General features: G+C 37.4%; 1 protein-coding gene across 5 annotated transcripts in view; it reads right to left on the bottom strand.

Moving 5' to 3' along the window:
- The window catches only part of CYP2C18 (cytochrome P450 family 2 subfamily C member 18), a 76,173-nt gene that overhangs the window by 11,672 nt on the left and 51,150 nt on the right, over window positions 1-13,351 (bottom strand). For 4 of the 5 annotated variants that reach the window (XR_005244182.2, XM_007963633.3, XM_038009286.2 and 1 more), the window contains 2 exons: window positions 11,034-11,210; window positions 1,524-1,665 (listed from right to left, as the gene is read on the bottom strand). Coding sequence is in view for 4 of the 5 variants with exons in the window: in XM_007963633.3 (XP_007961824.3) it covers window positions 1,524-1,665; window positions 11,034-11,210 (319 nt within the window). In the remaining variant the exon portion in view is untranslated. The remainder of the gene's footprint in view (window positions 1-1,523; window positions 1,666-11,033; window positions 11,211-13,351) is intronic. The other variant, XM_073019185.1, reaches the window with a different exon arrangement.

Raw genomic sequence — 13,351 nt, 5'->3', positions numbered from 1 at the left:
AGAATATCCACTATACACTTCAATAAATAGTATTTCCCAAAGAATCAAAAATAGAACTATCCTTTGATCCAGCAATCCCACTACTGGGTATCTATCCAAAATAAAAGAAATCATTTTATCAAAAAGACATCTGCATTCATATGTTTACTGCAGCACTATTCACCAAGGCATATTCATAAAATCAACTAAAAAGTTATGTGTGGGGTTTAAAAATCTGCATCTAGTAGTGTCACACACACACACACAAACTCACACCATGCACTACTACTCAGCCATGTAAAAGAATGAAATCATGTCTTTTGTGGCAACATGGATGGAACTGGAGGCCATTATCCTAAGTGCAAAGACTCAAAATAGAAAGTCAAAAACCACACGTTCTCACTTACAAGTGGAAGCTAAACAATGGGTACACAGAGACATACAGAGTGGAATAACAGACACTGGAGATTCCAAAAGGTGGAAAGGTGGGAGGGAGGTGAGGGATGAAATGTTACCTATTGGGAACAATGTACACTATTCAGGTGATGGGTACACTAAAAGCCCATACTTCACCATTAGGGAATATATTCATGAACACAATTGCACTTGTACCCCTAAAAAAATAGAAATTTACCAAAACATTAAAAAATGGTATCAAACCAACCATAAAAGAATTGCCAATAATAAAAATTAAAAATAAAAAGAGTCTCTGTCTTTACTGTCCCAGCATTAAAACACTACATTTTCAGAATAAGGGAAGATCTGTAAGAGCATACCTGGCTGGGCACAGTGGCACACGCCTGTAATCCCAGCACTTTTGGAGGCTGAGGTGGGAGGATCATTTGAGGTCAGGAGTTCGAGACCAGCCTGACTAACATGGTGGAAACCCGTCTCTACTAAAAATACAAAATAATTAGCCAAGTGTGGTGGGCACACCTGTAATCCCAGCTACTCGGGAGGCTGAGGCAGGAGAATCACTTGAACCCGGGAGGCGGAGGTTGCAGTGAGCCAAGATTGCACCACTGCACTTCAGCCTGGGCGACAGAGCGAGACTCTGTCTCAAAAAAAGAAAAAAGAGCATATCTATTACTCAAAGTGGTCTGTTCTGCTGGAAAATGGAATTTTGTAGACATAGTTTTTAGTGAAATAAAATTTCTACTCATTTCAAAAAAGAAACTGCAACAAAGTAGTCTGTTCTTAAGAAAACCAACATATAATCCTAGGCCAATTCATCATGTCTGTGCCTGCTACAAATCCTCTCCCATGAAATCTAGACACTTTATTCAGAGTATTTAGTCACTTAAATCCAGGGTTTTATTACTTTTGCTAGCGATCACACTGTCTTCACCTCTCTCAGTCCCTCTTCCCTGTTGTGCAAATTCATCTCATTCTTACCCCTTCATCATATTTAGACAACTTAGAGCCAATGGCACAGAAATTTCAATAATGAAGCTTCTCTAAGAGAAACAAGATGGAGGACAATAGCAGTGTCTTCCCAACATCTTTTCTGAAAATCACCCTGCTCACCTATGGTATCATCATACCTGTGACCTCTGGGTACTTCAGCAGGAGCAGAAGTCCAAATCTTAGGGTGGTGCTTGTTGTCTCTGTTCCAGCTCCAAACATATCAGTTACAGTGGCTATCAAGCTTTCAACAGTAAATTCAGACTGTAGATTGTGCTTTTCCTAAAAATTATTTCATCATTTAATTATTTGATAGTGTGCCAGCATATGAAATTACAAAAAATCCAAAATATATCAGGTTGTTCTAAAGATAAGGAAATTTGGAAACTACAGAGTGCAGTATTAAAACTACAACAATTTCACAGTGTGGCAGAGAATGTAAAATAGTTCATTTCCCATTCCTGCTTATCCATTGCTTGCCTAAAAATTCTATTTCCAAGTATAGAATGTTCTCACTTATAAGTAGAAGCTGTGTTGGCCACGAAACATATTTCTTGTCTATGACACATAAGCAGGTACCTGCTGATGGTGCTTTCTCTCTCTCCTTTTTACTCAAAACACATATATGAAGGTAGAGGTGGTATAGATATCACCTTGGAACACGAGTATTTAAGAATCATAACAAAGCCATCTGTGGTGGCTCATGCCTGTAATCCCAACACTTTGGGATGCCGAGGCAGGAGGATCACTTGAGTCTTGGAGTTTGACACCAGCCTGGGCAACAAGTGAGACTCCCTGGCTCTAAAAAAAAAAAAAAAAATTCAAAAAATTGGCCAGGCATGGTGGCTCATGCCTGTAATCCCAGCACTTTGGGAGGCCAAGACAGGCAGGTCACCTGAGGTCAGGAGTTTGAGACCAGCCTGGGCAACATGGTAAAATATAGTCTCTACTAAAAACACAAAAACTAGCCAGGCATGATGGTATGCGCCTGTAATCTCAGCTACTTGGGAGGCTGAGCTACGAGAATCTCTTGAACCCAGGAGATGGAGGTTGCAGTGAGCCAAGGTTGCAGCACTGCACTCTATCCTGGGTGACAGAGCGAAACTCCTTCTCAAACAAACAAACAAAAAAATCAAAAAACCAGGTGAATGGCACATATCTGTGGTCCCAGCTACATGGGAGGCTGACGCAGAGAATCACATGAGCCCAGGAAGTCAAGGCTTCAGTGAAGCATGTTCATGCCACTGCTCTTCAGCTTGGATGGCAAAGAGAGATCCTGTCTCAAAAAAATAATAATAATAATCAAGATGAAGGTTCGTGTTGTAAGTGTGGGGATCAAAAATGGCAGGCACTTGGTTCTAGGATGCTTCAGGGCTACAGTACTAGTTCTGCACTGTCCAACATGACACACTTTATGTGAAATAAATAAACACATTATTTGTTTAAGCCATGTTAATTGGTTTTTTTCTTATTTGTATACACATGATCTTAATTGCTAGAAATAGAAATAAGTAAATTAGAGACATAAATACATTATAAACCAGAATCAAGGGTTTTGCAATTCTCAGTGTCACAATAGTGACATTGCAGAATAGGAGGCTCCAGTCTCTCCTTCCACCCAAGGATACACAAAATAAATATCCATTCACAGATCAATTCCCTCTGAGAGAAAGTCGGAAACAAGTTGAGAGACTTCTATATACGGGGCAACAAAAAAAAATCCACATAGACTGGGAAGAAAAAGCTACAGCACTAACCTCACCCAGGCACTACACCATACAATTGAGAAGGAATCCCCAACATCCAGCTTCTCCCTGGGGAAAAGAGGGTTTAGACCACACATTAACACCCTAACTCTAAGGTTCCCCACAGCTATCCACTTAACTTACCAACTCTGGGAGCAGAGAGGGCTAAGTATGCAGGAGTCTCTCTCTAGACCACCAGAAAAAGTACCAGTATTATATTGGCAAACAAGCACTTCCAGAGGTTTAATTCTCTAGGATCAGGGCAGAGAAAGGGATGAAGCTCAAAAGTCCAAGTTTCTGCCTAGATGAGATTTATGAGCATGTTCTGTAAATTGCTGCTCCTGACAGTGGAGCTTCTAACTAGCCTCAACACAAGTCCATATATGACAAGTGCACAGCTAGCCTCATATTCAATAGTGGAAAGTTGAACGATTTTCCTGTAAGATCAGGAAAAAGATATGGATGCCCACTCTCACTACTTCAATTCAACATATGGGAAGTACTAGCCAGAGCATCAGACAGGAAAAGTAAATGAAAGACATCCAAATAAGAAAAGAAGTAAAATTGTCTCTGCTGATGGCATGATCTTACATACAGAAAATCTTAAACACATCATCAAAAAACTCTTAGAACTGATAATTAAATTCAGTAAAGTTGCAGGATACAAAATCAATACACAAAAATTGATAGTGTTTCTACACGCTAACAACAAATAATATGAAAAAGAAATTTTAAAAGCAATCCCATTTACAATCGCATCAAAGAAATAAAGTATTTAGGAGTAAATTTAACCAAAAAAGTGAAAGTCACTGAAAAATATAAAATATTAATTAAAAAATGAAGAAGACACAAATTAAAAAGAGATACTATATACATGGATTGGAAGAGTTGATATTGTTAAAATATCTATACTATCTAAAGCAATTTACAGTTTCATTGAAATCTCTATCAAAATTCCAATGTTATCTCTCATAGATACAGGAAAAGTCATTCCAAAAAAAATTCATATAGAACCACAAAAATACCCAAATAGCCAAGGCAATCATTAGTAGAAAGAACAAAGCTGGAGGCATCACATTACCTGATTTCAAGCTGTACTACAAATTAATAGTAATTAAAACAGCATGGTACTGGCATAAAAATTGATACATCAACCAACAGAATACAATAGAGGGCCAGAAAAGAACTCATGCAACTACAATTGATTTTAGACAAAGGTACCAAGAATATACAATGGAAAGGGGACAATCTCTTAAACAAATGGTGAGAAAACTGGATATACATATGCTAAAGAATAAAATTGAACGCTTATCTCACACCATATACTCAAGCAACTCAACATGAATTAAAGACTTAAATATAACACCAGAAACTGTGAACTACTAGAAGAAAAGATTGAAGAAAAACTACAGGACATTGATCTGGGCAATAATTGTTTAGATTTTACCCCTAAAGCAGAGGCAACAAAAGCAAAGATAGACAAATGGGATTAAGTCAAACTAAAAAGTCTCGGCACAGCAAAGGGAAAAACAGAGTGAAGAGACAACGTATGAATTAGGAGAAGTATTTGTAAGCCCTATATCTAATAAGGGATTAATATCCAAAATATATAAGAGGGCTGGGAGCAGTGCCTCATACCTGTAATCCCATCACTTTGGGAGACCAAGGCAGGTGGATCACCCAAGGTCAGGAGTTCAAAATCAGCCTGGACAACATGGTGAAACCCACATCTCTACTAAAAATTTAAAAATTAGCCAGGTGTAGTGGTGCATGCCTCTAATCCCAGCTACTTGGGAGGCTGAGGCAGGAAAATCTCTTGAACCGAGGAGGCAGAGGCTGCAGTGAGCCGAGATTGCACCACTGCACTCCACTCCACCCTGGGCAACAGAGTAAGACTCTGTCTCAAAAAAACCTATATATATATATACACACACACACACACACACGATCATATATATGGAACTTAACTCTATAGAAAGAAAATAAATAATCCAATTAAGAAATGGGCAAATCACCTGAATATTTCTAAAAAGAAGACATATGAATGATTAAGAGATACATGAAAAAGATGTTCAACATCACTAATCATTAGAAAGTTACAAATTAAAAACACAAATTAAAAATCACATCTGTTAGAATGGCGATTATCAAAGAGAAAAAAAACAAGTGTTGGTGAACATGTGGAAAAAGGGGAATACTTGTGCACTGTTGATGGGAATGTAAGTTAGTGCAACCATTATGGAAAACAGTTAAAGGTTCCTCAAAAAACTAAAAATAGAATTACATGATCCAGCAATTTGGTTTATGGACATTTACTCAAAAGATTTGAAATCAGTATGTCAAAGAGATGTCTGCACTCCCATGTAAACTGCAGCACGATTCCCAATAGCTAATATATAGAATCAGCCTAAGTGTCCATCAGTAGATAAATAGATAAAGAAAATGTGGTATATATATACAATAGAATACTATTCAGTCTTAAAAATGAGGAAATTCTGTTATTTGTGATAACAGGGATGGAAATGCAGAACATTATGCTAAGTTAAATAAGTCAGGTCAGGAACAGGAAAACAAATACCATATATTCTCACTTATATGTGGAATCTAAAACAACTGAACTGCTAGAAGAGAGTGGAATACTGATTGCCAGAGGGCTTGGGGGTTGGGGGAAAAGGGGAGATGATAGTCAAAGGCTATAAAGCCTCAGTTAGAATGGAGGAGAAAATCTGATCTCTCTTTTAAAAAATAACAAATTGCACAGCCAGTTGAATATAGGTAATAATAGAGTACAATCCACCTTCCTATCCATGGATATCACATCTATTGATTCAACCAACCTTAAATCAAAAAAAAAAAAAAAAAAAAAAAAATTGGAAAAAGAGGCCACGAGTGGTGGCTCATGTCTGTAATCCCAGCACTTTGGGAGGCCAAGATGGGAGGATTGCTTGAGCCCAGAAGTGCAAGACTAGCCTAGGCAACATGGAAAGACCCTCTCTCTACAAAAAAACAAAATTAGCTGGGCATGGTGGCATGCACCTGTGGTCCCACATACTCAGGAGGCTGAGGTGGAAGAATTGCTTGAGCCCAGGAGTTCCAGGCTGCAGTGAGCTATGGTCATACCACTGCACAACAGCTTGGGCAACGGGACAAGATTCTGCCTCTAAAACAAAAAAGAATAAAATTCAGAAAATAAAAGTGTTGTATTGGACATGTACAGACTTTTTTCTTGTCATTGTTCCCTAAAAAATATAGTATAACAACCATTTACATTGTATTAGGAATTATAAGTAATTTAGACTGGGCACAGGGGCTCATGCCTTAAATCCCAGCACTGTGGGAGGCTGAGGCAGGAGGATTGCTTGAGTTCAGGAGGTCCACTCCAGCCTGGGCAAACACAGTGAGACCCTATCTCTATAAAAACAAATTTTTAATTTTCTGGGCATGGTGGTGTGCACCTGCAGTACCAACTACTTGGGAGGCTGAGGTGGGAGGATCACTTGAGTCCAAGAGGTCAAACTACAGTGAGCCGCAATCATGCCACTGCATTCCAGCCTGGGTAACAGAGCAAAACTCTGTCTGAGGGGTAAAAAAGAATTTAGTTAGACTCAATATTGCCTGCAGACTCATTATGAACTTGGAAATGTGCAAAAGATAACATGGTAGCATATCCGAGATTATGGAGAAAGAGAACAGATTGACAAGACAAGGTGGGGCCAGCCATTATTGTATTCCAGTGTGAGGTAATAGTCAACTTGATCTAGTAAACAAGCACAGCAATGAATAAGAATATAGAAATTGAAGAGACACTACAGACATGAAGACAGAGAGTTTAGACAGTAACCACCTATACAGGATGAAGGAGAGAGTAAGGGCAATGGAGATGCTTAGGACAAGGGACTGAATGAATTGAGTTCTTATATTTGGTTGGTGAAAAAGTAATTGCAGTTTATGCCATTAATAATAAAATGGAGAGTGGAAGAACAAAGCACTTCACAAGGCAACTAAGGCTGGTTTAAGATGAGGGAAATATGTAACACAAAATTGACCATAACAATGGGACAGTTTAAAATATTGATTACAGGGAGTAATTAACATACAAAAAATGATTTCTTCCTATTCAATCCTCTAGAACAGCATTAACTTAATAAGGTTGTTATAATCTCCATGTTACCTGTGGCATGCCTAATATTATGTAATCAACCACAGCAAGACAAACCAAATCCTCTCAACAGATGTACTTGCCAGACAAAGGTCATCGTGCCCATTGGTAACGTTTAGAAACTTAACACAGTTTTCTAAGCTTATCAACTCAAAATTACACCAAGGCCAGGAAGGAGAGTACAGCACTTGTAAACCAATAGTAACATTTCCGTCTGCTTAAGTGAATTTGAAAAATCAGTGGTTATGTACAAATAGCCTATCAAAATTAAGCTAGTTGATAAAAAACATTGTTAAAAGAAATTAAAGAAGACCTAAATAAATGGAAAGACATCCCATGGTCATCTATTGGAAGACTTAATATTGTTAAAATGGCATTACTTTCTAAATTGATCTACAGATTCAAAGTGATCCATATCAAAATATTTGCTATCTTTTTAATAGAAATTGACAAGATTACCATAAAATTCATATGGAACTTTACATAACCAAAATAGCTAAGAACCAAAAGAATCTTGGGAAAGAACAAAATTGGAGAACTGACACTTCCCAATTTCAAAACTTACATAAAAGCTACCATCATCTAGATGCATGGTTCACTTCTGTAATCCCAGCAATCTGGGAGGCCAGGACGGGCAGACTGCTTGAGGCCAGTAGTTGGAGACCAGCCTGGACAAAATAGCAAAACCCTGTCTCTGCTAAAAATACAATAAATTAGCTGGCTGTAGTGGCACATGCCTGTAATCCCAGCTACTCAGGAGGCTGATGTGGGAGAATCACCTGAGCACGGGAGGTAGAGGCCAAGATCATGCCACTGCACTACAGCCTGGGCAACCAGAGTGAGATCCTGTCTCAAAAAAAAAAAAAGTACTGTCATACTGGCATAAAGAAAGCCATCAATGAAATAGAATTGAGAGTCTAAAAATAAATCCTTGTGTTTGTAGTCAACTGATTTCAACAAATGTACCATGGTCACTCAATGGGGAATGAATGTCTTTTCAACAAATAGTACTAGGACAACTGAATATGCACATGCAAAGAATGAAGTTCTACTCATACCTCACACTATAACCAAAAATTGACTCAGAATGGATCTTAGACCCAAATGTAAAAGTTAACTTATAAAACCATTAGAAGAAAACTTGGGGTGAATCTTTGTGATATTGGACTAAGTAATCATTTCTTAAACATGACAAGAAAATTGTAAGAAACCAAGCAAATAAATTGGATTTCACAAAAATTAAAAACTTGTATTTCAAAAGACACTATTAAGAAAATGAAAGGCACTTGACAAAATGGGAGAAAATATCTTTAAATAACATCTGATAAGGGACTTTTATCTAGAATATACAAAAACATTTCCATCTCAATAATTTCAAAAATATAATAACCTAATTTTAAAATGGACAAAAGATCTGAATATATTTTTCTCCAAAGACAAATACAAATGAACAATAACCAAGAGAAAAGATTATTTGGTGTCAGGAAAATGCAAACCAAACCACATGGAACCACCTCACCCCACTGGAATGGCTGGAATCAAAAAGATAAGAAGCATTAGCAAGGTTGTGGAGAAAGTGGAACACTCAAAACGTTGTAGTGAGAATACGAAATGGTGCAGCAAATTTCATGCCTAGGTTTTCTTCTGAGAGTTTTATGTTTTTAGCTCTTAACATTTAGGTCTTTGATCCAGCCACAGTTTCTCCAAAGATTAAGCATACAGTTGCTGTATGATCCAGCAATTCCACAGCCAAGTATATACCCAAGAGAAATAAAAACTTATCTATACACAAAAACTTGTACACAAATGTCCATACCAACATTATTCATAACAGCCAAAACAGAAACAATCAAAACCATCAACTAATGAATGGAAATATAAAATATGATATAGCCACACCCAAATATTATTTGTCTATATAAAGGAATGAGGTACTGATACATGCTACGTCAATGAATCTTGAAAACATTGTGCTAAGTGACAGAAGTCAGACAAAAAAGACCACATACTGTGTAATTTCATGTATATGAAATGTCTAGAATAGCAAATCTATAGAGACAGAAAGTATATTAGATTGCCTAGAGCCACCCCAATATGGGGTGACTGTTAAGCATATGGTTTTCTTTTCAGGATGATGGAAATGTTCTGAAATTGATTGTGGTGGTGGCTGCACAGCTCTGTGACAACTACTAAAACTATTGAATTGTATTTAAAATGTATGAGGGTACAATATGTGAATTAAACTCAATAAAAATGTTATAAAAAATAAAATAAGCTAGATTCTAAATATTATAGTGAGGTCAAAGGAACAACACACTTTTTAAATACAGTAATGAGGACACAGCCACTGGTCACTGAAACACCATAGACCTTACAATTCTGCTTAACCTGGAATTAACGGAGAGGATTCATAGCATTAAGGAAAGCCCTCTAAATGTGTACAAAAATGGAGAACTCATACAGTTTCATTTTTCTGGCAAAGTGTCCACATTTTAATGAGATTCTCAAATTAATTAGATCCCAGAACCATTGAACTAGCAGTAGAGAAGGTGGAGAGTAAGAATAATTTCACTCTATCTAGAACACATTATTCGAGCAGTCCTGCTAACATTCCACGGGCAATTTCAAGAAAGTCACCTTCATTAGCATCTTTGACTCCGTGCCATTTTCACCTACTGGCTGATTCTTCATTTCCACCCAGTGCTGTAAAGTGGTTGAATAAAATAATGGTGACCTCACAGGAAGAATTTTCTTCTCTAGAGTTAACTCTTTTCAGTTTGTTCTGGATTGGGCCACTTCTCAGTTCAAAGAGTACTTTGCACCTTAGTGTCCTGAGGGTATCTATATTACTCTTCTCAGTTTCCATATTGACCCTACCACTATTATTCATTATTTGGCTCCTATCTGATCCTCTAACTGAAACTAATATCTACAGATTTTTGGCAATATGACAAAATGGACAACTTGATTTCATTTCAGAATCTGTGTTTCTGTAGCCCACACTTTCAGCAAGCTGAAATTCAAAGATATGAAAAGTCTTGTAGCAAGTTTTTGACCCCCATTCTCATTGTACATATCCTTCTACACAACTCCTAGGATTATTTTCTCTAATAATTATATGCATCCCACTCTTGTTAGGGCTCACACATATACCTGATCAAATCAAAACTCTCCATGCCAGCATTCAGGTCTGCAGGTTAGACACCTCCAATTCCATATGTGTCCAGATTTACTTTTGGTTCCATTCAGTTAAGGCCTCCCTTCTCTGTCTCTTTGCCACCACACACCTCTGAACCTCTCATCACACTGTTCTGCACACCAAAAAATTGACTGCCCCATTATTCATTGTAAATATTTTAAGATTTACACCAAACATCAGGACATGCAGGAGGCCCATTTAGGTTAAAGCCTTTCACCTAACTCTCCCATATGCTGTTTGATATGACCATGCCCACTTTCAATTTATGACTATATATTTTGCATTTTCTAACTTATTTGTATTTCCCTTTCATCTGAGGCATGCATTCTGTCTTTCCTCAGATAAATTATTAGTACCTAAAAATATTGCTCACATATTCTAATTGTTTAACAATTCAATTATAAATTCTCCATGGTGCTTCACCCAGATCCATACTCATAATAAGTACTTAAAGTGATTGTGAAGAGTTTCTTGCCTCACCATTTAAGCAATCATTATAGAACTAATCAATGAACCACAAGATGTAGGCAAACAAATAACATTTTACCTGTTCCATTTTGATCAGGAAACAATCAATAAAGTCCCGAGGATTGTCCATGTCCAGGGATTCTTGATGTTCTTTTATTCTCTCCAAAACATAACTTTTAACATAAGCAAAATTTTTAACTACTTTGTTATGACTTCCTGGGAGATAATCGATGAGAGCTGGGAAATTATTGCAGACCTTAAAGATTTTTTAAAATTAATTAAATTAAACACATGTATTGAAGACGTATACCATAAGTTAACTGCTGGTTTAAAACTGAAGTAAATTTTTAAAAATTGTCTCCCTCTTTAAGAGGAGCATTTGAGTGTACGTACAAAGTAGTCCTCTATACTGAAAGATTTAAGTTAGAAAATTCTCAACAAGGGATCAAAGATGATAATTTCTTATACTCATATATTGTTTTCAGAATATTAAAATATCTTCATGTCAATTATCTCATTTTTTACATTAATTTTTCTCTATAGCCTTGAAATATAGAATGACATGAATTGCTTTAATTCCCATTTTGCAGATAAGAACAGAGGTTAAGGAAATTTGAATAACATGAAATAGACCACAAAGCTGTTCCCTGCTATTTCTACTCCTAGAAGGAAGCCTCAGAAATAGAATCACTCTTTTGTAACTGGGAGGGGTACAAAGATACCATAAAATGTAATTCAGCATTTTATGGATAAGTACCCGTACACCAGAGTAGTTAAGATACTTCCGTGAGTAGTTAAGATAATCACACAATTATCTTTTAGACAGAGTTTGGGACCTGCTAGCTCAGCACAGGGCAAAACTGTAATTTTTTAATGATTCATACACCCCAAAACCCAATCATTTTGTCATCTTAACCTTAATTGCCTTGCTGAAGCAGCAAACACCCCTATCCTATTCAGAACTTCCTGGTAGCATCTGTGCTCCCAAACATTCTCCCCTTTTGCCAAATAATGTGATGAAGAGGTCTCTAGGTGTGATTTAGAGGAAAAGCCTGTGAGTAATGCCAGCTTTTCAACAAGGGACTTGGATTTCCATTGAGTGTGTGCTTTTGGACAGTCACCAAAGTACTGCCAGAAACTGGATTTGGGGGTTTGGTGGAAAAAAAAACACTAGCTAATGGGCTTGAATTCCAGCTCTATATTCAGGCATTTCTTTTCTTGTCTGTAAAATAAAGAAATTATCTATCTTTCCCAGATGTTAATGCCACAATGCTAAGATATGGACAAGCTGTAGTGTTCAACCACTCACTTCATAGAGTAATAATGCCTACAAAATTGGCACAAAAGACAGTTCCATGGGCCCATCTCTCCATGAAAACACCCAAAACTTCAAACAAAAAAGTCAGAATCAACTTTAACAGAACTCTGGAAATCAGTCAAAGGTTTACAGCAAGCAAGAGAAAGCTGAATAAAGAAAATGGCAACTTAAAAATAGTAGAAAAGCTTTGTGGGTTTATTTTTATTTTTATTTTAAGTTCCAAGGTACATGTGCTGGATGTGCAGGTTTGTTACATAGATAAATGTATGCCACGGTAGTTTGCTGCACCTATAAACTCATCACCTAGGTATTAAGCCCTGCACACATTAGCTATTTTTCCTAATGCTCTCCCTTCCCCAACCCCCCAACAGGCCCTAGTGTGTGTTGTTCCCCTCCCTGTGTCCATGTGTTCTCATTGTTCAGCTCCCACTTATAAGTGAGAACATGCGGTGCTTGGTTTGCTGCTCCTGCATTAGTTTGCTGATGATAATGGCTTCCAGCTCCACCCATGTCCCTGGAAAGGACATAATCTCATTCCTCTTTATGGCTACATAGTATTCCATGATGATGAAGTATTTATGGCTACATAGTATGGCTTATGGCTACATAAGCTTTGTGGTATGTTTATTTGCTCTTGTCCCACCTCCGTCATCAGCTTGGCAGTGATCTTGTCAAGGGTAGCCCTGTTCCCACTAGAGGACCCTGGTTCCTGGTTCCAGAGAGACCACAAAAGACCTTACTTGCAAAAAAGTATGTTTCTCTTTCTCACCTGTCTGAGGACTACCATGGGCTAACATTAGGCACTCACCTTTGTTTCACCTGATTCAAAATTCATTCAGGATGGAAAAGCAATGGCCATTTCTCAAAAACCTTCTAAGACAAATGAACAACCCAAAGCTACCTGGGGCAAATGATAACAGTTGAGGCACACAGTACAGCACTAAAATCCTGAAAATAAAAGCTGAGAGACAGTTTCTTTGGAAAACTGGGATATTCAAAAGTGCCTATGTATACTAAGAAATTTAGAAAGTTATCAACATGCCCAGAGCAGGACAGGCTAATTAGAAAAACGTGAGAAG

This window comes from Chlorocebus sabaeus, chromosome 9, assembly GCF_047675955.1.
Source record: "Chlorocebus sabaeus isolate Y175 chromosome 9, mChlSab1.0.hap1, whole genome shotgun sequence".
Classification (NCBI taxonomy): domain Eukaryota; kingdom Metazoa; phylum Chordata; class Mammalia; order Primates; family Cercopithecidae; genus Chlorocebus; species Chlorocebus sabaeus.
The sequence above is the reverse complement of the archived record's forward strand: the minus strand, read 5'-3'. Positions and strand labels throughout refer to the sequence as shown.